Here is a 20,241-nt window from a genome sequence, read left to right as displayed (position 1 = left end):
TCCTCTTCGAACGAAGAGGAGGAAGATTAAAGGGCGCCTCTTCAGATCAAGCCTTTCTTCTGAGGTGGCCCCTTTTTTTTGCCTAACGCCATCAGCCCCCATTAGCATGAGCAGGCACGTTTTTTTCATTTCCTGTCTAACGGACCAATGGGCTCGCGGCCGTCAGAGCGTGCACGCGGGCGGGAACAGTCGCTGACTCGGGCGTTTCCCAGAATTCCTGCTGGAACCGAGCTAATTACGGAATGACAAGAGAGGGGGGTATTAATTCATTTAGAGTTCAAGGCCTGACAAAGGTTGATAAGGCGACGATTGGCAGAAGGTAATTGTGTTAATCGGTGAGCAGTTAATCTGCTAACAGAGCTGGGGGGGGGGGGGGGGGGAACTGGAGGACGTTGTCTTCACGAGATTCCACAAGTCCAACGTGATTTTAGCGTGGAGGACAGAGGACCTCTCGGTTACGGTGATTAATACTCCTCACCTCGTTGATGCATTCAAAGTGGACTTACTGCAGGCGGGTGAAGAGTAATCCGAGCAAGAGGAGGGCGGGCGCTGAAGAGCAAGATTATTAATCAAGCAAAAAACACCATTCAACATTTATTTTGCTTCATAAGGGTTAAAAATCAAAACGCACGGAAGGTAACGAGATTACAGAGCATGTAGGTCCAGGGATTAAATTAAGATGGCCTCCTGAGTTGAAACAAGATGACAGATTATTGTGATGTCACAACGGATTACTGACGTCATTCTTCTCAAAGGGGTTCAGTAAAAGAGAAATGAGAATATTAAACATTTTAGCCTTAAGTCTCAAACAGATTAAATCTGAACTATTTGTCTATTTTATTCCAGAGATGAGACGAGAATCGGGTTTTAAATTGAACGTTCTGTTGATGAATACGAATCACACCAACACTGAAGTTCTTCTGCCACTAGATGACAGCGCTGCGACACACAGCGGACAGGAAACGAAAGCCTTTCATGACCCGCCGCGTCGATTTCATGGCTGAGAGGAATCCTAAACCCGAACCCGGAACACCTGGCACACCAAATGCAGCTCCGCCTCGACCTCAGGGCCCCCTGGGGGGCACGGAGGCCCCACATTTAATCAACGCTCGACCCCACCCGGAGCGCCGTTACGGCATCCTGCACCTCAGCGTGTCTCCGAGCAACGCCACCCTCAGCGAGCTGCACTGCCTCTGGGTCCCCGGGTGGAACTGCAAGCATGTTCTGCTGCAGGTTGTAGGTTCAACACCCCAACCGCAGGCTCAGAGTGCTTCTGTCCACCTCCCGGCCGGCCCGAGGGGCTACGAACGCCTCCTGCAGCCAGCAGAGTGGCGTTTGTGGTTTGGGTCGACGCAGCTTTGCGGCTAAATGCCCTTGTTGTGATGTAAGAGTTCCACGGTAATGGAGGTAATAACCAGATGGTGCTTGTCTCCCCCCCGAAGACGCCGGCCCATAAGTCCCACCGGCCTCCAGAGTGTTGCTTCCTGTTCTGGAGCGGATCTGGACTTTCTGCAACGCTGTGAAGACGTTTTTGTAAAAAAACAAACAAATAAATTATTGGGAATAAAACTAAACGGTTCTTGCTGTGTTTGAACAATGTCGGATTTCAATGTGTTTTCATGCCGGAAGTAAAGACGAGAGGCGTCCCGGGTGGAAACGGGCGATGCTGCTGAAGCTAACTAGCTTCATTCTGCAGGGATGAATGGTTCTTCTGCTGCTACGCAGCTGTCTCTACGGGACAATAGCAGGACATCGGTATGAATGAGATGGGGTGTTTTTGGATTCGCCTTTGCTTCGACTTAAGGGGGTCTTGATGTGGTCTCGATGTCCCAGGGGGGACATCTGGACAAATGAAAACACCATGAGTCAAAATCTGGAGCTAAATCCTGCTTCACGCCACAAAGCCTCCTCCTCCCCCTCCTCCTCCTTCAGAAGAAACAAGGACACAGGAGCACGTTAAATATAAATCCTTTTATAATATACAAATTGTACAGATGTCACGAGCAACAGGAATGTGGGACATCCTCGATTGCAAAACGCCGCAACGCCAGCGATATCAGCACACGATCAAAGATACTCAACATTCAAGACGGCAGCCGAGGCGGTCGGACGGAAAAACCTCAGAACGCGTTTTCCAGCGTCTCTGAGCAAAGCAAAAGTGACAACAGAAAAAAAAAAGACGCCATCATATTGTGTCATTTCAACTCTGCCGGCTTCACATCATAGTAACACACAGGAAATGAACCGTTACATAATTTCACCATCGAGGCTTAGAGACATTTATGCAGATATAAGACACGAAACGCAATCGCTCTTCTTCTACATCAACGTGCAGAGATGTTGATGTTTTCACGCGCGGCTACGCTAACACGTTTCAGCATCATTTGACTGATGAGGTGTGTCCGGTCTCGCCTCGCTTTTTTTCTCTCCCGGTTCGTGTTTTTACCCACAATCCCCCCCCCCAGAGTGTACTGGTGTCAGAGGTCGGACTGCGCCGCAACCAATCAGCCCTTATCAGGGAGCGACGGGCCGCCCGAAGGCCGCAGCTTCAGCGGTTTTATCAAGGACGCCCGACAGGAATGTGGGTGGAGCCAATGAACGACACAGTTTAGGATTAAACAAGAGAGAGAGAAAAAGGAAAGATGGAATAAAATGAAAAGTACACATCATCATGATTTGTCAGCTGTCTTATATTTCTGGAATATATGTGCCTATTAAAGCTCAAACAGCCGAGAGAGAGCAAAATCGAATCAAGGAAAATACCACAGCGAACGTTCTAAAACGACTTGACTCAATATAGTGGTTACTACTCTGAGCTGAGCAAAATCAATCCCGGCTCAAATGCGACCTTTGACCTCGTCTGCCATTAGCAATGACCTCACGCTCATGGATCCGGGCTGTGTCGTCGCGGAGGGCGAGAAGCGACCGCTGTAGGCGGATTGGAACCCACAACAATCCTCAGGAGGTAGCTTGAAGCATCAGTCAGAAATGAATCGGTTTTTTTTTTTTTAGCAGAACAGCAGAGGCAAATAAATTCACGCTAAAATCAAAAAGAGAACATTGAGGATAACATTCTGATCAAAATGAAACGGAAACAGCTCCACCATCGAGATAAACACGAACCTTTTATCCCCTCGGGAGCGAAAGCGCCCTGAAACACGGAACACACACGTCACCAGCGGGCCTCCTGAAGCAGAACGCCGGCCATTTACAGACCGATAATAAGGCTAAGCTGGTCAGTTTTCATATTCTACTCTACACAAAAAAACATCTTTACATTGAAGAAAATCTCAGCGGCGGGCGGGTCCATAAAGGAGAGCACTTATTCAGCATCATCGATCCGACTCGACAAAGGAGACGGCAACAATTCGTCTATTGTCACGAAGCAAAGTGTGTGAATGTTGGTGCGTGTCGAGCAGCGCGGCAGGAAGTTCAACACGCCAACGAGCCAACGAGACATCCCACGTGTTTTAGGACGAAGGGTGCGATCTCGTATCTCTAGCTCTTCCTCCTCAGTGTAAATGACATCACCGGTCACTCCGAGGTCTATTTCCGCGACACCTTGAGGCGTTTTTCTGTCGATGCCCCCTCCAATAAGTGACACCCCCCCTCCATTATAAATGCATGATTCCTGTCAGATAACCACTGACAAAACCCATTAGTGGGCTACTGAGAGCTTTACGCCATGAGCAGCAACCCCCACCCCGCTTTAAAATGGAAAGCTGTTCGAGCTCAGAGGTTAAAAACACGGAGGGAACGTCGGCGTGGAACACGGGATGCAAACGAGTCCAGTCGCTCTGCTTCCTCTCTAAACTAATTTCTTTGTCTCATATCTCCTTCCCAGTCTTCGGTTTTGGTCTTGGTAAACAACAACAACAACGCGTAGCTCCGCCTTCCTCCTTACGTTTAACCTGCTCCTTTGTTTGTGTCCTTTGACTGGAATTGTAATGAGAAGTGCGACTTTGAACAGAGAAAGTCTAACGCGGTGCGACTAACCGTGTTTCCAGCCTGGAGCTGAAACGTGCAGCTGAATTTCACACCTCTATCTGACTTGCCATGGCGTCTGGAACATTCTGTATGCAAGGTGAGCTCGGCTCACAACGCCAGAGAGTGATTATCGGCTCTCTTTGAAGCACTTTGAAGGCTTAGAGCTCAGCGTAAACAATTATCTCTTCGGCCCGCTTTGGACTGCCTGTCGCAGCGAACGCCTTTCCCGTCCCCTCTCCCGTGTTCTCCTTCGACTTCCCTCCAAAAACGCGACTTACCGGCACTACGGCGCACAAAATGATCAGGCTACGACGGTTCTCCGAGCATTCCTGCCTTTACGTCGAGCCGCGAGGCCCGGCGGGGGGCCCCGCGTCCCCGTTGCTGTTCTACTTCGTGGATTTCGGATACTTTTCAAAGGGCTGTCAGACGACTGCACCTCCTAACGAAGCTAGCCGGACGCTGCATCCGGCTAGCTTCCTCTGCTCCACAAAGACTTGCCGTTAAACATCACCGCTGTTCTTAGCGTTAGCCAAACGACTCCCTCACCTGTTGAACTCTGTGCTGCACTGAAGGCAACGAGAATCACTTCCTGCTTGTCCCTGCTTAAATGAGACGTTTGTAGCTGGAGATGCTGCTAACACATTAGCATTAGCCCATCTCTGTAGCTCAGATTTACTACTCTCTTCTCACAGCTACGACAGCGGCCTCCTGCTAGCGCTCAACAGAGCGTATCGATGCTAAATCGTCATGAGACAGAATCGCTGCTGTTTTAAACGTGACGCGGCCTCTAAGATGGTTCTCATCCTTCTTAAGTAAAAGAACCCGGTTCTTCCAGTGTCTCCTGTTTCCCTGTATACATTCAGCGGGCGTGGTTATACAGTAGGGGTGTGGTTAAAGAGTCTGAGAGTCCAGCATGTCATGAGGGGGAGGAGTCTGTGGAGGCCGCAGCATGGCGGCAGATGGGATCAGAGACAATGTCGGCGACCGGCTCTTACGATGTGTAATTTCAGGGGTAGGTTGGGGGAATTTTGACGTAGAATTCTCGGGTTTAGTCTCGGGTCTCCTCCGGGCTCCCGTTTGTGGGCGTGGCCTGTGGATCAGCTACGATCTCCTTGGCTTTGAACTCCGGCTCTTCCGCCTCGCCTTTGATCGCCTCCTCGTCCTTTTCCTCGTCCGTCTCGATCCCGTTTTCCAACACAGCGCCGACCCCGACGTCCACCTCGTCACCTGCTTTGGTCTCGCGCTGTGCTTTGACGTCTCGCGACGCCTTCTGGACACAGATTTCCGACGGCTCTCCGTTCTCTTTTGATGCCTCTCCATCCAATCTCTCTTCTTTTTCCTTTGTCTCCGCTCTTCCGTTTGTCTTCTCAGAAGCCTCGATGCTGATTTCCAGCCCATCATCAATCTTTCCGTCTTCCTCTTTTGATGTCTCTTCTCTCACGGCCTCTTCATCCGTCGCGTTCATCCTTCCAGCTCGAGCTTTTCCTTCCTCTTTCTCCAGAATCTTGGAATCTTCTACAACCGTCTCAGTTTTTGCTTTCTTCTTCTTCTTGTCTTTGATGCCGTTCTTGTTGGACTTGCTTCGAGGCTTGAAGATCAATTTCTGAAACATTCAAAGTTTATAGAAGCGCGTTAGTGGAATGCATTGCACCTCTTCAGAAATGCTTTCGGGCACAGAGCCGCCTTCCCAGACTTAATTAGGAATGGATCACGGTGGATTGGGATAACGAGCTCGTTCAAACGAGTCTCATTGAAGTTAAGGAGGAAATTGAGGCCGTTTTGATGCTCGTCATTGGTAGCCTGAAGCTCCGCAGTCTGACCAAACAAACAGCAAAAATCTTCTCAACAGAGAGAAGTGGGGAAAACGACATGCAAGAAAACCATGACGCTTGCAAATCCTTGAATCTTTACTGTTATGAAGGCAGTTTAAACTCAGAACTGCCACTCAGAGAGGGAACTAACACGGATTCATTCTGTTGCAGACAAATTATAGTTTAAGAGATTAATACAACTGTTCAGGGTCTCTAAGAGAGCATTGATGACCCCGCCTCCCACGCAACACGCCTGGTGCTGAAGAACTCCTCCGATCTCAGACGGAATCCGTCCACATTTATCCGACGGCGAGTGTTTTTGGCTTCTTAAAGTCAAAAGAGCGGCGGAGGGCGACCGAAGGAGCGGCAGAAGGCCCACCTGAGCCATGAAACACAGAGAGGAATGTGGGGGAGGCGTACCTTTGAATCCTTCCGCTTTCGACTCAAGACGGGTCTCTGGAGGAAAACGATCTGCTTGGTGGACAGACTTCCGTCGCTAGAAGGGGACAGGGCAAGAAATATTCAAACATTTAGGAACACGTCCACAAACACCGACACATCCTCCATTATTTGTCATTTTCTTTCAGAACTCCGGGATAAAAAAACGTCTGATTAATCTCCGCTGAATCCTGGGATGAGCGCGGAGCAATCCGCTCGCCGTCTGACCTTCCATCAAGATAGTCAAAGGGTTTCCAGACGCCGCTCATGCCTCACGCTCTTATCTGACAGTTCAAGGATACATAGACTCACATCCGTGGCTCAACCTCTTCCCCCGCCGTCATCCGTCAGTGTCAGTTCCCACTTTAGCTCCTCGAATCGCACAATGAAACCCGCATTTCACACACCAGGGAGCCGTTGGCGTGCGAACCTTTCAGCTTCTCAGAAGACGCCTTTCTTCTCTTTTCCTCATTTTCCTAATATAATCCTCCATCCTGTGCGCGTGTCACACGCCTGTGGTCTGAAAGGGATAATCTGCTGGCACTCACGGATTAACCACGGCGGGAAATGCAGATTCAGGTTCCTGTCTCACGCTCACTTCTTCCTCTGCTCGTCTTCCTCACGCACAGCCCGCCGCTCAGTTCTACCTGCCTGCCTCCTGACGGCCACATTTGTGACAGTTTTATCGGTTGTTTCTACTTTATTCCCTCCATTATCTTTTGCTATTATTGGACATGGCTTAAACACACACACACACACACACACACACACACACACACACACACACGCACACACAGGATAGATGGCGTCTGAAATGAAGCCGTCTGCTCGATGTTGCGCATGAGGAGAGCCGGCAGGTTTATGATCGCTGCAGAACCTCCAAGCCTGCAACAAATCTTCTTTCTCAGCGTCGAATGTGTTTGAGGCTTCCTATCTGAACCATCTAAAGCCTACCGCAGCTTCCTTCTCCCATTATCGCCTTCCTTTCACCATTTAGCCGTTGTCTGTTTTCTATAGCCCGTCCAGACTCCAGAATGCCGGCGGGCTTTCTGGCAAATCGAACCCGGAGCTCAGAGACAAATCCGCAGCGCATTTAGGATAGAAAGGAGAGGATGGCTTTGGAAATGACAGGCCTTTGCTGATCCCACTCCCGGCTGTTGGTGTCAACTATTAGAACTGGGAGCCAAACAGAGCTGCAGCAGCCTGTGTCAGTTTAAGGGCGAGCGAGTCTGCTGGCGGCTTCATCTTCAGGGACAAATGTCTGCAGCGACGTGTCGCTCCAAACGAAGGCGTGACGTTGCACGCATCAGCTCTGGGGCCGCAGGAACACACAGAGGAACGTCTGCGCTTCGGTTCACATGGGAGCCACTTAAAAACATTGCGTTTCTTAAATAACGCGAGTCACGCCCAGCACCGATGCCCGACGGGCGAGCAGGGCGTCGCCCTTTGGAGCGCAGGGCTGCTGAGGTGGGAGTGAGGAAATGTCGGACCTATAAAAGGCTGCACCCAAAGAAAGATAAAGACTTTATATGCTAACAACTTTAGGCCCAATTAATTTAGATACCTGCGGTAATTAACAAATTCATCCAGTGAAGGGATTCACATTTACGGTTGTAAATGGCTCTAGCATGTAATTACCACCGCCGTTAATTGAATGCAGCCAACATGGACGCATGCTCTGAGACCGCCGTGTGAATTAATGTTGCGTGGAGAAGCCGCCGAGCGCCAGTTAACATTCATTCCAGACGCCGCTGACATCACTGACACTTATCCGATGGAGGGCGGCGCCCGAACCCTCCGACAGCAGAAAAGCACGCATTTGTAAATCTGCCATTTAAAAAAAATGGAGGAGCCAACAGCAAAAACAAGTGTAATGAGGATTGCTAAGCTAAATAGATCATCAACCCTTATTTTGGCGTGCAAAATGCTCTCAAGGCAGGGAGAGAAACGAGCTCCATCTCGCACTGTATCTAGGCCGACTGATTAATTAGTCGTGTTGTGCTGAGAGAGAGAGAGAGAGAGAGAGAGAGAGAGAGAGAGAGAGAGAGAGGGGCTGTAGAAAAAACAAAGGATGAAAATAGAGAGGTAATTAATCAGCGCCGCCCTGAAAGAGCAGCAAACACGACTGGATGAGGCGGGGGGGGGGGGGAGCAAACAATCAGTCAGTGCACTGATGGAAACAGGCTCATCAATATCTCGAACATAAGGTTAAAGAATAGCTCCACAGAAAGAAAAAAAAAAGCCTAAATGCCAGTTTATGGAAAGTCAGACTGTGATTGGTCGGAGCGAGAGCCCTCGCTAACAGGACGTCCTTGTAACGATGCGTTCACATTCAGCGTGACGAATCCGGCTGAACGTCGGCTTTCTGTCATCACTCTTTGTAATTACCTCCACAAAGGGGGTTCTGGGTTTGACAGCGTTTGTCTGACTGTTAGCAGGATTACGGAGAAACTGCTGGATGGATCTGGATGAAAGGAATCTGAAGATGGGTCTAACTTAGATCCCATTAAAATTTAGCAGCGATCTGGATCCCCGTCAGGATACAAAAATCATGTATTGTTAAACATGCATTCAATTCACTCACCAAGAATCACAGCCATAAAGGGGGAACTATCATGAAAAATGTCTTCTAGATCTGATCCAGAATGAGGTCAGGAAAATATAACATTTTTACATCAAAAACCATCAAAAATCTGTTCAAAATCAACTCTGATTCACTTTGACTTTTCATGGCTGGTGTTTAAAGACACCAAGAACAATCCAGAACCTTTTGATGATGATCCAGATCACCATGTGGACGGTGTAAATCCAGTTAGGAGGGGAATGAGCTGCTTGGAGGAGGTTTGTGCTCCGAGTGTTTTTCTAGTTATGATAATGTTTTTGGAACAATGCGCTCTCTGGGGGTTTTTTTTAGGAGTATTTTTCCGGTGCAGTTAATTCGTCAGCATGCTGAAGACACAGATTCTGTTCGGGGGGCCTGAAGTGAAATATCCGCGAGGCCTTTGACCGTAAACGGATGTGCGCTCATACTGCAGCCGTGACCGATGAGTCAGCGCGGGCTTAGCCGAGGGAGCGTTTCAGTTCTGTGAAGAGATTTTCCAGCCGGAGTCGGAGCAGCACCTCGACTTGAAGCTCAGCCTAAATTGGAACAGATTTAGGTCAGTATTTTCGAAAGGCTGTCGTATTTCTATGAGGGATAACTTGAGCGGCATGCGTGCTATAATTTATACCGTGTTCCAGTTTTTACAGGAGATTGTGGAATACGGTAGGTTTTTATCATCTAGAAAGTTTCTTTGGATTTGAATTTACCGTGATATTTCACACGAGTTTGTTTTCAGCCTCGTATGTTTAAGGGAAGTCGTGAAGCCTCCACACAACGGAACTAAAATTACACCTTCCTGTTTAATCTGCAGGACTTGATTTCTACATTTTGGTGGCCGTGTACTTGGGGGATAATCGATGTTGGAACACAATGAAGTACTGAAGTACTAATATTTCAATGTCATTATTTCTAACTTCTATTAAATAAGGTCTCATTAGTCTTGGGTCTTTTTTCATGCTGCGTTTTGGGAATAAATACTTTTGCTTTTGACACATTTGGGCCGATGAGACTTTGGTGTGAGCAGATCTTTGAATGCCAGACCTGTTCCTGACCGAGAAGCTTTATTTTTCGGCTGCGTCTCCTTTATGTTAGTCAAAGATGAAACACGTTTAATTTAAAAGTAACACGAACTCCTGGAGTTGCTGCTTCTGCAGTTCCTGCACCTCGCCAACAGGGGTCATTAGAGGTTACAGACTTCTTCATGTTCCTTTGGAGGTCAGAAGAGCATCGTTACCTGTTGGTCTTGATTACAGGTGTTGGCAGAACACAGGTGAGTCTCCATCCGTATGTGGCGAGGGACTGAAGCAGGGGAATATAATCGGCCTTCACCTGCAGACCCTGTGGAGAAAGTAAAAAGCCCAGATCAATCCAACCCGGAACTCACACAGAACCTGCTCGGAAGGGAATTGTGGTTTTCCAAACTTGTCATGCTAGGCCTCCGCTGAAATCGAGAAACTGCAATGCCACAGGAAGTCCACAGGAAGAAGACGCAACAAGCAGCGGTTCGGTGTTCTCGAAGCGAACGGCTAAAAGACAAGAGTCAAACGAAATTTGGAGCGTTTCGGGGTTAAACCTGAGATGAGTCCGGAACGCAGCGAACACGAACAAAGTACATTCAGAGCGTAATGATTGATTCTGCAAGAACAGAGACTCGAGAATTCATCACACCCACTTCAGCCGTTACTGCACCGGAGCGTGAACGTCTCCTCCGATCGCCGAGACACATCATCTCACGCGAGCATTTTATTTGCAGCTTCTGATGACAGATGCGCGTTTTAACGCCGGTATCTGCCGTTCCCGTCTCCTACAGGTGTAGGTGCGGGCGGTTATTGCAGCTGTACAGGAGTGGGAGTTACTGCAAATAAAAGCCTTTACTGAGGTGATGGAGAGCGCTGTAAAAAACCTTTAAGGCGTTATTCTGTTTATTCTACAGCATTAATAGAACCACATCACATGATCCCGGTGGCATGACCCCCACTGTGATGTTAAATGAAGGGGGGGGGAGTGATGCAGTGGATGTGGATGGATGGTGCCGGACTTGTGGTGATGATGATGATGTGGAAGGACGGACGGGAGGAGAGGGGTGAGGGTTAAATAATAAAGAACACTCATCATTCAGGCCGCGAGGATTACTTGTAGGATTACACTACTCCATTACTCTGCTAATTCTGACTGGGCTCTGACAAAGTGAGATGCTAATTAGCATGCAGCGCTCATTTACTGCCACCAGACAGACTTTACATCCAAACCCACTTAAACCCACTCCACGGTGCAACGTCTCATTCCTCCTCCACAGATTCTCATCGACCGAGATCTGAGGCGAGTCACATATCAAGCTGGACGCCGCAAAGAGCCGATAATTAAAATACGAGCCGCTGCTGCGGGCGTTATTTACACAGGCATTACCCGGGCTTCGTACCGGGAGCGGCGCGGCCGCATATTCTTTTGCCGGTTTGTGTTGGAACCGGTCCCAGAAAGAAGCTCTCCTTCAAAGCCTGCCCGGAAAGTAAATTGAGAAATAATTTTTCTGTAATGGCTTGCTGTTCTTTTGGAGTAGGTGAAAGTTAATCACACTCCCCGGAGTCTGGCTCCCCGCTCGCCCAGACTTATTATGCGGGGCCACCTCGCTTCATCAGCAGTAAAGCACCAGCCTGCAAGCCGAAAAAACAAAGCAATCACTTCGCCGTCTTTGCCTTCGATGTTATCTGAACGACTATGAAGAAGGGTCGGGAGGGTGGGGGGGTTAAAGCAGTCAAAGCTACTGTAGATTAAATTCAGGCTTGGGGGGGGGGGGGGTGATGAGGGCGTACCACCCGGCTAAAGGGCATCTAGGCAGGAGCATGCTGGCCAATCACGGTCAGATTTCCAGCCCACGATGGCGCCGCCACCGACCCTTTTGGAGATGAATCTCCTTTCGGTCAATTCCGGAGCAGGTTTGGAGATCTGTGACTTGATGTTTGAGGGTGGAGACTCATGTCGTGAGGTGTAGCTGCAGGTGAAGCGGTCTCCGCCTTTCTCTGCGAGGCGGAACGCATAATGATTGTGTTTGTCCTGCAGCTGCAAGTTCACCGCTGGGGTCAACAGGTCTGCAGACACGGCGGCGTAACGATGACGCAAATACCTTTAAAAAAAGGCCGTTCGGACACGGCTCCCCATCTGGAGCGTTGTCACGGCAACACAAGATTCAGCATCCCAGTGTACCAACAGTGGGATGCTTTACAGGCTCCATTTCCTTCCCGACCTTGGAGCAGTAGTTACAGCAGTGGAGCTTCATTTCACGGTACTAGATGGTTCCGTGCGATCTAAAAACGCCACCGGTTGCAGATCTACAGCTACTTCTTGTAAAGTACACACAGGGGGGGGGGGGGGGGGGGGGCTGGGGGGTTGGATGCATCTCCACTTTAATGACTGTGTAGAGCGGGAGGCCGGTTGTTGCCAGGGAAAGGCTTTATCATGCAGGGAGAATACAAATATTAGTGTTTGATAGCGAAACTGATTATTCAAAGGGAGCTCTGAGACGGAACATCAGACAAATCATCCTCTTAAACGCTGCAGCTTTAATTATTTCATAAAAAACAAAACAGCCAGGAGTCAAATTCTGACAGCAGGACGCCGAGCTCCTCCCACCTCTCTGGTTATTGGCTTGTTAAATTAGCCTGCCAGGGAGTTTGTAAAGAAATATCTGGTATTTTTTTTTTCGGTTTCGTCAGCTGATTCTCTTAACTGCAACCTGTTTCTGAGAAAAGAAGAACTGGAGATGAAGACAAACCAGTTCCTGTCAAACCAGTGATGTTAATCTCATCTCGGATCCGCCTCCTAATCAGACGATTTGAATCTCCTCGTCAATCTCCCGCCACGATCTCTTTTTGCTGACGTCTCTTCGACGCTCACCTATATTAAGCCTTCTTCTGAGGATCTTTGTCATGTGGTTGCTGGGCAGTGGAGGAAGAGGTACTCAGCTCCTTCAGGAACAAGTAGGATTTCAAAGTACTGCGTTGGGAGTAAAGGCTGAATTCAGGAGGTCAGGTGTCGGATTATGAGAAAATAAAAAAGAGGGCTAATTTAAAATCATAATCTGAGAACAATAACAGATTATAAAGACGTAGTAGCATAATTAACAGAATAGAACCAGATATGTGCTTCAGTAAATGTTCGGGACATCTGTAATTACAGGTTTCACAGACGAGAAGCGTGGGGGGGGGCTCTAAACCCGAAGCTGTCCCTCCACCCCTCCGTCGGGGGTCTAAGAGCTTCGTCTTGCTGTCGTCTGACAGGACAGAGCGACGTCTCACCTGCGGGGACGGTGCGAACGACTCTATGTAGGTCAGCGAGGATAGAGACGTCGTGGACGGGAGATCCTCATTAACGATCACAGTGTGGACACATGTAGGACACAGCATGCGTCCACAGACAGGGAAAACACAGCTGGTAACAGAGACGGCTGCTCGGTGCATCGGCTGAAGACACTCAGCGGTGCTTTTTTATTTATTTCTCACACTACTTATTGACTCCTTACAACAGCGATGCTGTCGGGGGCCATCATTTAGCGAAGACACTTCCTCCTCGACCTTCCCCTCGGTTCTTCTGGATCGGCTTTTGTTTTCAACATCAGGCAGGGAGAAAGCCCACGACATCATTAAACTGCAGGGTTCAAAGTAGCTGAGAAAGCGCTTTACCGACTGAGGATCGAGCACAAGACCCGCGGTGTTCGATATATATATAAAAATATATATATGGGGGGGAAAAGTGTCTGGAAAAGCAGGATATGGAGAAAACAGAGCACGCACACAGTTCCTGGAGAGGAAACAGTGACTCAGCTTTATATCATCCCGCGAACGCCACGTTCTACCTAATGAAGCAGGTGAGCGGGGCGCCGGTTCACGCCTCGCGCTCCACTTTGATACGTTCTGCATGCAGACGGAACCATTTCCCCATCGATTCTATTCTCCGCTGTGATTACAGACGCTGCAGAACCCAATTAGAGTAACAAATGCTCATGCCAGAATTATTCCTCTGGTAAGGAAGGGTCAGCGGCAAAAACACGTCCTCATTTACCTCCAGTGTTATGTGGCCTTGCAGGATCATTTCATTTTAATGCACTGAGGCTTGGGGGGGGGGGGGGCAGCAGGTGTGGAAGCATGCTCTTTGGGGACTCAGGTAAATTGAGCAGCGCTGCAGCTGCACATTGATTTTGGGCCCTTTTAGCCCAGATTTCTATCTTACAGGGAGGCCGCTGTGGAGGGCGCGGCACGGCCTATAAGATATGGTATAATGGCGTCTCTGGAGGGCGAGCGTCAAATCTGAGAAACTCTGAGTCATCTCAGTTGGGGTTTGGAACCAAAACCTTTTAAAAGAACACAGGTAACTGAGGTGTGTGGGCCTTAAGGAAAGACGAGACGCGTGACGTCGAGCCTGATCCATACGAGGGACCTTTATTTGAGATTTCTGTCAATTTAAATCCCAGATGTTTAATCCAGAGATATTCCACATATTCCGGGTAAACTGAGTGATATTCATCTTTGCTTGACTGAACTGTTGGCTAAGGTAAAAGATTTATGTTCACAATCTATTAAACGCCCCCCCCCCCCCCCACTTCCCGAGCGTGGCGTGACAAATGCATTTTGTAAAGCTTTAGTACCGTCTTGAGACTTCAGGATAAACCCGCTTCCCCAGCATGCTTTGTAATAATGGACCCACTGCTGCATCTGGAGACTTGAAGTGGATAATGGTGCCGTAAACAACATGGCAGGACGGTTGGGAAGACGGGATGAAAGGCCTCCGAGAGGACAGTAGCCGCACGGAGGTGAATATCAGTTCATCTTTTAATAAACACAGATTCATGGGTGTGTTTGCGACTCCAATGCTCCTTTACAGTTTTACATCCGACTGCAAATGCACTTCAGGCGTCTTTAGAAAAACATTCTCGCGTTTCAAGACCTGATTGGAACCTTAAAGAGGATTGTTGGGATATTGGTCCTTTTCTTTTTGACAGTGAAGAGCGCTTCGATTAGTTCTAGTATTGATTTTCCAATAGGACACAATAAATGAGAAGCTGGACCTAATTGGACTTTCATAACCAGACGATCCGTGCGCTTCAACGGCGTGCACGTGGCTTCCACTCAGCTCAGGAGAAAAGGATTCAAGCAGCTGCTGCGTCGTCGCCTTCAAGTCCAAAATCTGCTGTTTATCTTTTTGTGATAAAAGCAGTGCCAGAGTACGCTCTTAGGCTCTGACGGCGTTCTAACGCAGAACACATGGATCCTTCTACACGGCGTGCAGCGTGGTATTTCTGTCCCGTTAGCCCGAGGCTAACAACTCTGCTGTTGTTCACAGAGAATCGTAGTTTGACAGTTTGACAGTCATTTCTGTTGCTTGTTTTCTTCATTTCCTCCCACGTCTTTTTTTTTTGTAATCATGCGTCCATCACTCCTTAAATATGTTTGCATCTTATTCTCTAGGAGTCTAGGGGTATGCTGTTTGTGACCTGAAACACACGTTTCATTCTCAGAATGTCTCATTGGTTGTTAAATGACGACTAACTTGCCGGTTGAATGAGTCACACTTCTTGTCTCTTCATTTTGCCGGTCGGCACAAACGCAACACACAGCGTCTACGGGCGGCCAGTGAAACAGCGGGCGGCGCCTGATTGGATTAGGTTGATAAACTGGAATTTTGATCAGGGTTTAATTCAATTTCAAGACACTCGGAATGTGCTCTTCTTGTTGCGACTCTAATCGCTGCTCAGCTTTGATGTTTGAAACGACGCCGCTGTTTAGCCTTCCTCTTCACAGATCTTCTGCCTCTGCTTCGTGGTGACTCATTAATAACCGCTCGTCTTCTTCTTCATCTGACCAACAACACGAGATGATGCGAGGCCCCGACCGCGCTTTGTGGACCGGTGTGATGCCGATCTGATTTGGCACGGTGCAGATTGCGCAGGTGTCCCAGCGGAGGAGTTGATTGGATCTCCTGGAACGCCGGGTGGCGGTTTGGCTTCGTTCACGGCTGATGCTTAGGAGGAAGCCCTGAAATCCATGAAGCTGTAACAGAATTCCCATTCACCCAAGAGGAGGGGAACGCCGCTGCCAGACAGCCGCGGCGGCCTTTCTATCGGCACATTTGGCCATCGACGCCGGGCTGGACAATCACAGGGACGCACTTTAGGGGACAAAAGTCTTCTTTCACAATTGTACAACCACAGGCTGCAAAACATCTGAATTCAATTCCGCCGATAGCGTCGACAAACACACGCAAACGTCATCAAGGCGGTGCACGTAGAGCCGCGTGCGTGAAACACAGACAAAATCAATTTCCAGCTTTGGACTTGAGCGAGCGAGACGCTGATCGATGGACGGATAAGGGCTTGTTTGCTCCAGATAAGACAAGGGACGACACATGCCCCATAAATTGGGGTTTGCCCGATCTGCCTCTGGGGTTGTGGGAAAGGAGAGGGGGTAGACGGGGGCGACGATGCCAGAGGTCCGGACTCACGTATTAAATCCAGCTGAGCATGTACGTTGTGTTGGTTATTGCAACACATTGGACTATTGAACATGAGCGTTTAAGCCGACGCAGATTCCACTTTCCAGCCTCAGATGGAATGTGCCGACGCTCATTTTTTGTAAAATCAATAACGCGCTTCGACTCTGATCTTTGAATGCGTGACTTTTCTCTTTGGGATGAACTCAGTGACTCACATCGATGACGGTCCACTGCTCCACCACGATGGCGTCGTACGTCGGGGTGGGCACGCCCGGCTCGCCCTCGCTCCCCTCCTGGAAGATGAAGACGCTCTCCACCGACTTGGGCAACATATCTGCAGAGAAGAGAGGGGTGGGGGTGGGGGGGTTACTGGATGGGATGTGTCCGTCTAGTTTCCGCTTCTCCTTTCCGCCCCCCAGGCAAGAGGAAATGGAATGATCCCACTCACTTTCACACACTGGCCTTATTCATTATGCAGTGTGGCAGACAAAGGGAAAGGAGAAAGCATTTCTCTTCAGAGATGTTTAAGCTTTTCAGAGATTTTTATTATTTATTTAAAAGTCTTCATTAAAATTATTCTTGATTAATAAACTTTGAAATCCTCTCAAAACTCTAAAGACCTGTTGGATAATTCAGAAGACGAGGACTGAGAAGCATCGCTTCAAAGAGGTTGGATAGGCTTTTAGTGATCGCGGTGTTTAAATGATGCACCAAGGCTGCGTAATTAAATACAGGTAATTTGTTCCGAGGGTTTTGTCATGTTGTGTTTTTGCTGCCGTTTAATCTGTGTTAGCAACATAAATCAAAATGTTATGGGCGGATCTTGATGACATTTTCAGAATGGAATGTTTCCAGGAACAGGTGCTGATCCAGAAGAGATCGTGGATTCTGTATCTCTTTGGATTTTTCGTCAACATCGCAGTAAATGGACCGTCAAAATTTGTTTCTCAATATCTCGGATGCTTATTGATTGATGTTTATGGAATTTGACACACTCGTGTAGGGTGGGGCTCTCTATCTCACCACCGGATTTCATCCGGATCGGATACATATTCCAGGTATTATCAATATATATTTTTTAAATGGGGGTTCACTTGCGTTTCGGCCTCCTGTACATTTAATCCATTTAATTTTCCAGTTTTTACATTACATGCAGGCAGGCGCTCAGACACACCACGCCAGGATGGTCCGGTCTCCCCGGCCTGCCCGAGTGCTTTCTCATTAATCCCACGCCATTTACACGCTAATAAAGTTTGCTGAGGCCTGGGCACCAATAGGAGACACTCCACATTTCATTAGTGGGCCCTAACAATAGGGGGGTGAGAGGCAGCTGGAGCGAGGGAGGTAGAGGAGAATAAGAAGAGAAGGAAGAGACAGAGGCAGAGAGGGGAGGCATGACAGGCTCTTATTTCCTCCCTCCCTGAAAACCCATTTAGGACCCGAGCACGCTCAATTGAAGACATCTCTCTCCGGCATCTCCCGGCTCTCCTTTATAAAGACATTGTCGCTGTTCAACCTTTCTCCTCCTCAGTATCTCCCCCCCCCCCCCCCCCCCCCCACCCACCATCTCCACCTTCTCCAGTCCGGGACATTTCCACTTCATTCGTCAGCCCTCGGCGAATAATTGGAAAGACACCTTTTTCTGTAAAATGTTCAGAGCCAAGAGCCGCCATCGGTTCCCTGCCGGCGCCACGCGCAGCGCCCAGGTGAGATCGACCCGGGGTTTCTGCCGCTCTGGAGGGAGCAGCCTGTCTCTGGCGATAATGCAAACTGAGGAAGGAGTGAGAATGAGAGAAGTGGATAAGAAGGAGTCGGTTGCCGGGGGCGTCGAGTCCGTCAGGGGAACGCACGGCTTGCGTGCGCGGATAAACATTATCTTGCGCCTATTGACTGAGCGCCGAGCCGAGCAGCCGGAGGGCCGACTGAGAATAAGTTGTTTACACTTGCCAAAATAAAGGTGTGTGCCCTCGGTGAAATGGTACCCCCCCTCCCCCACCCACCCAAGGTCACAGGGTGAGGCATGCAAATACAACTGTATTAAAAACGGGGGGTGACAGCGCTGGGACTGAAAGACGCAGAGGCAAATGGCGGGAGAAGCGCGGTGACGCTGAAATCAGCACCCGCATGACAGAGGAGAAGATCCACCCACGCCCAGGGGTGACCATAGAGCGCCGGCACACAAAGCGTTGAGTTTGTGGCAGCCTTTTCGGTGTGTGGGCGTTGATGCGAGGTCTCTGGCGTCACATATCAAAGTCAGCGTGACGGCCGTCTGTTCCTAATATTCATGGTCATGCACAGAAACCCGCTGCTGCACATCGATTTCTGGCACACCGGAGGATCGGACAATCAAACAGCAGAGAAAGCAGAGCTCCCATGAAGCAACTGTGCCCCCCCCCTCCCCCACTGCTGCAAAGTCAGCCTCAGAACGGGTTCTTATTCCAGCTGGCGCTAACAAGCATTAGTGCACTAATGCTTATTCTCACAACGGATCCATATTTTATGCATTAATCATTAGATTAGATAATGATGGGACGCGTGTGGACGGGCAGGTTTACCCACACCGTGAGCCAAATCTATTAAAGCAGCTCAGACGTCCAGCGGCCAGAGGACGCAGAGGCGACGCCGTCGGCGTCCTCATATACGCTCCGGCGCTTCAGAGGCTCTGCAGCGTTCGGATAAAGAAGCATTATTTCTGCTCTCTTGCGATGCTAATCTCTCCAGTGTGATGCCCTTTGGGCTCCCAAGGACCGACTGGATGTAAGAATATCAAGCAATGCTTATGGGAGTATAAACCTGTTTAGGGTTTACATCTGATTGGAGTGTTTTCAGCAAAGGTGCATTTCGATGCAGGTTTGTGAGGTTTCTATGGGCGCCATGCGGAGACAACAGGAGACAGCGCCACACCTGGCTTTAACTCCCCCCCCTCCTCCTATTGTTAGTGAATTTTGAAGGTTTCAAGAAGGACAAATTGATTTTAGTGTCGCTAAAATAGCCACTAAGCACCGCTAAGTGTAGCTGAAGTTAGCAAGCGTTCTCCTTGGGAGTGACCAGGTAGGATAGGATTAGAAATGAGACGATAAGAGGGACAGTGAAGGTTAGACGTTTTGGAGACAAAGTCAGAAAGACCAGACTTTGATGGTTTGGACATGTCCAGAGGAGAGACGGGGACTATATCGGTAGAAGGATGCTGAGGATGGAGCTGCCAGGGAACAGGGCTAGAGGTCGACCCAGGAGAAGATACACGGACGTAGTGAGGACATGTGGCGACCCCTGATGGGACGGGCCGAAAGACAAAAAGCTTTTGTTTCGCAGCGTCCTCATCTTCCCTTCATCGCTCTGATCGTAGACGCAGGTTTATCACGGATCACTCAACTTCAGCTCATTATTTTTAACGACTGATTCACGAGGAAAACGCTGTAAAACACACTTTTATCAGGAACACAATTCACACACTGCTTATATTCGTCTAGCTTTTTATTCTAATTTAATCAAAGCCATACAACTTTCACAAAATGTGTGCTTTTTGTCCCAAGGTCATGCACTTGCACGTCGTTATCTGCAAGGTTACCTGCCTCAGGTGACGCCTGCTGACATGGTTTAAACGTGGATGCTCGCCACCGCCTCAAGACAGCTGGAGGGAAGCCAATGACAAGCTTATCTATTTCAAACGTGACAAGTGGACATCAAAAGAGGGACAGACGGAGACAGAGGGTTTCTAAAGCATGGGTGGTTTGGATGCGGCTCCCTTGGAGCCAAAGGTTTGGCAGCTGCTACCGTACTGGGCAGACTGGGCAGACTGGAGCAAATCTAGTGGAGGATGGACAGTATTGATACGCCTGCTGTATCGATAGCATCTTAACACGGGTAATGCTCGCCCATCATGTCCCTTCCTCTAGTTCCTATCACACGGGAGGAAAAGGA

At 49.0% G+C, this 20,241-nt stretch overlaps 1 protein-coding gene across 1 annotated transcript in view; it reads right to left on the bottom strand.

The window, feature by feature from the left end:
* Nucleotides 1–5,035: 5,035 nt before the first annotated feature.
* LOC137917755 (raftlin) overlaps nt 5,036–20,241 on the bottom strand; it is a 52,381-nt gene continuing 37,175 nt past the window's right edge. Inside the window, exons 6-9 of the mRNA XM_068760481.1 lie at nt 16,536–16,654; nt 10,073–10,176; nt 6,219–6,294; nt 5,036–5,590 (exon numbers count right to left, since the gene is read on the bottom strand). Of these exons, the coding sequence (XP_068616582.1) occupies nt 5,036–5,590; nt 6,219–6,294; nt 10,073–10,176; nt 16,536–16,654 (854 nt within the window). The remainder of the gene's footprint in view (nt 5,591–6,218; nt 6,295–10,072; nt 10,177–16,535; nt 16,655–20,241) is intronic.

This window comes from Brachionichthys hirsutus, chromosome 3 (genome assembly GCF_040956055.1).
Source record: "Brachionichthys hirsutus isolate HB-005 chromosome 3, CSIRO-AGI_Bhir_v1, whole genome shotgun sequence".
Lineage (NCBI taxonomy): Eukaryota > Metazoa > Chordata > Actinopteri > Lophiiformes > Brachionichthyidae > Brachionichthys > Brachionichthys hirsutus.
This window is presented reverse-complemented; position numbering and strand designations above follow the sequence as displayed.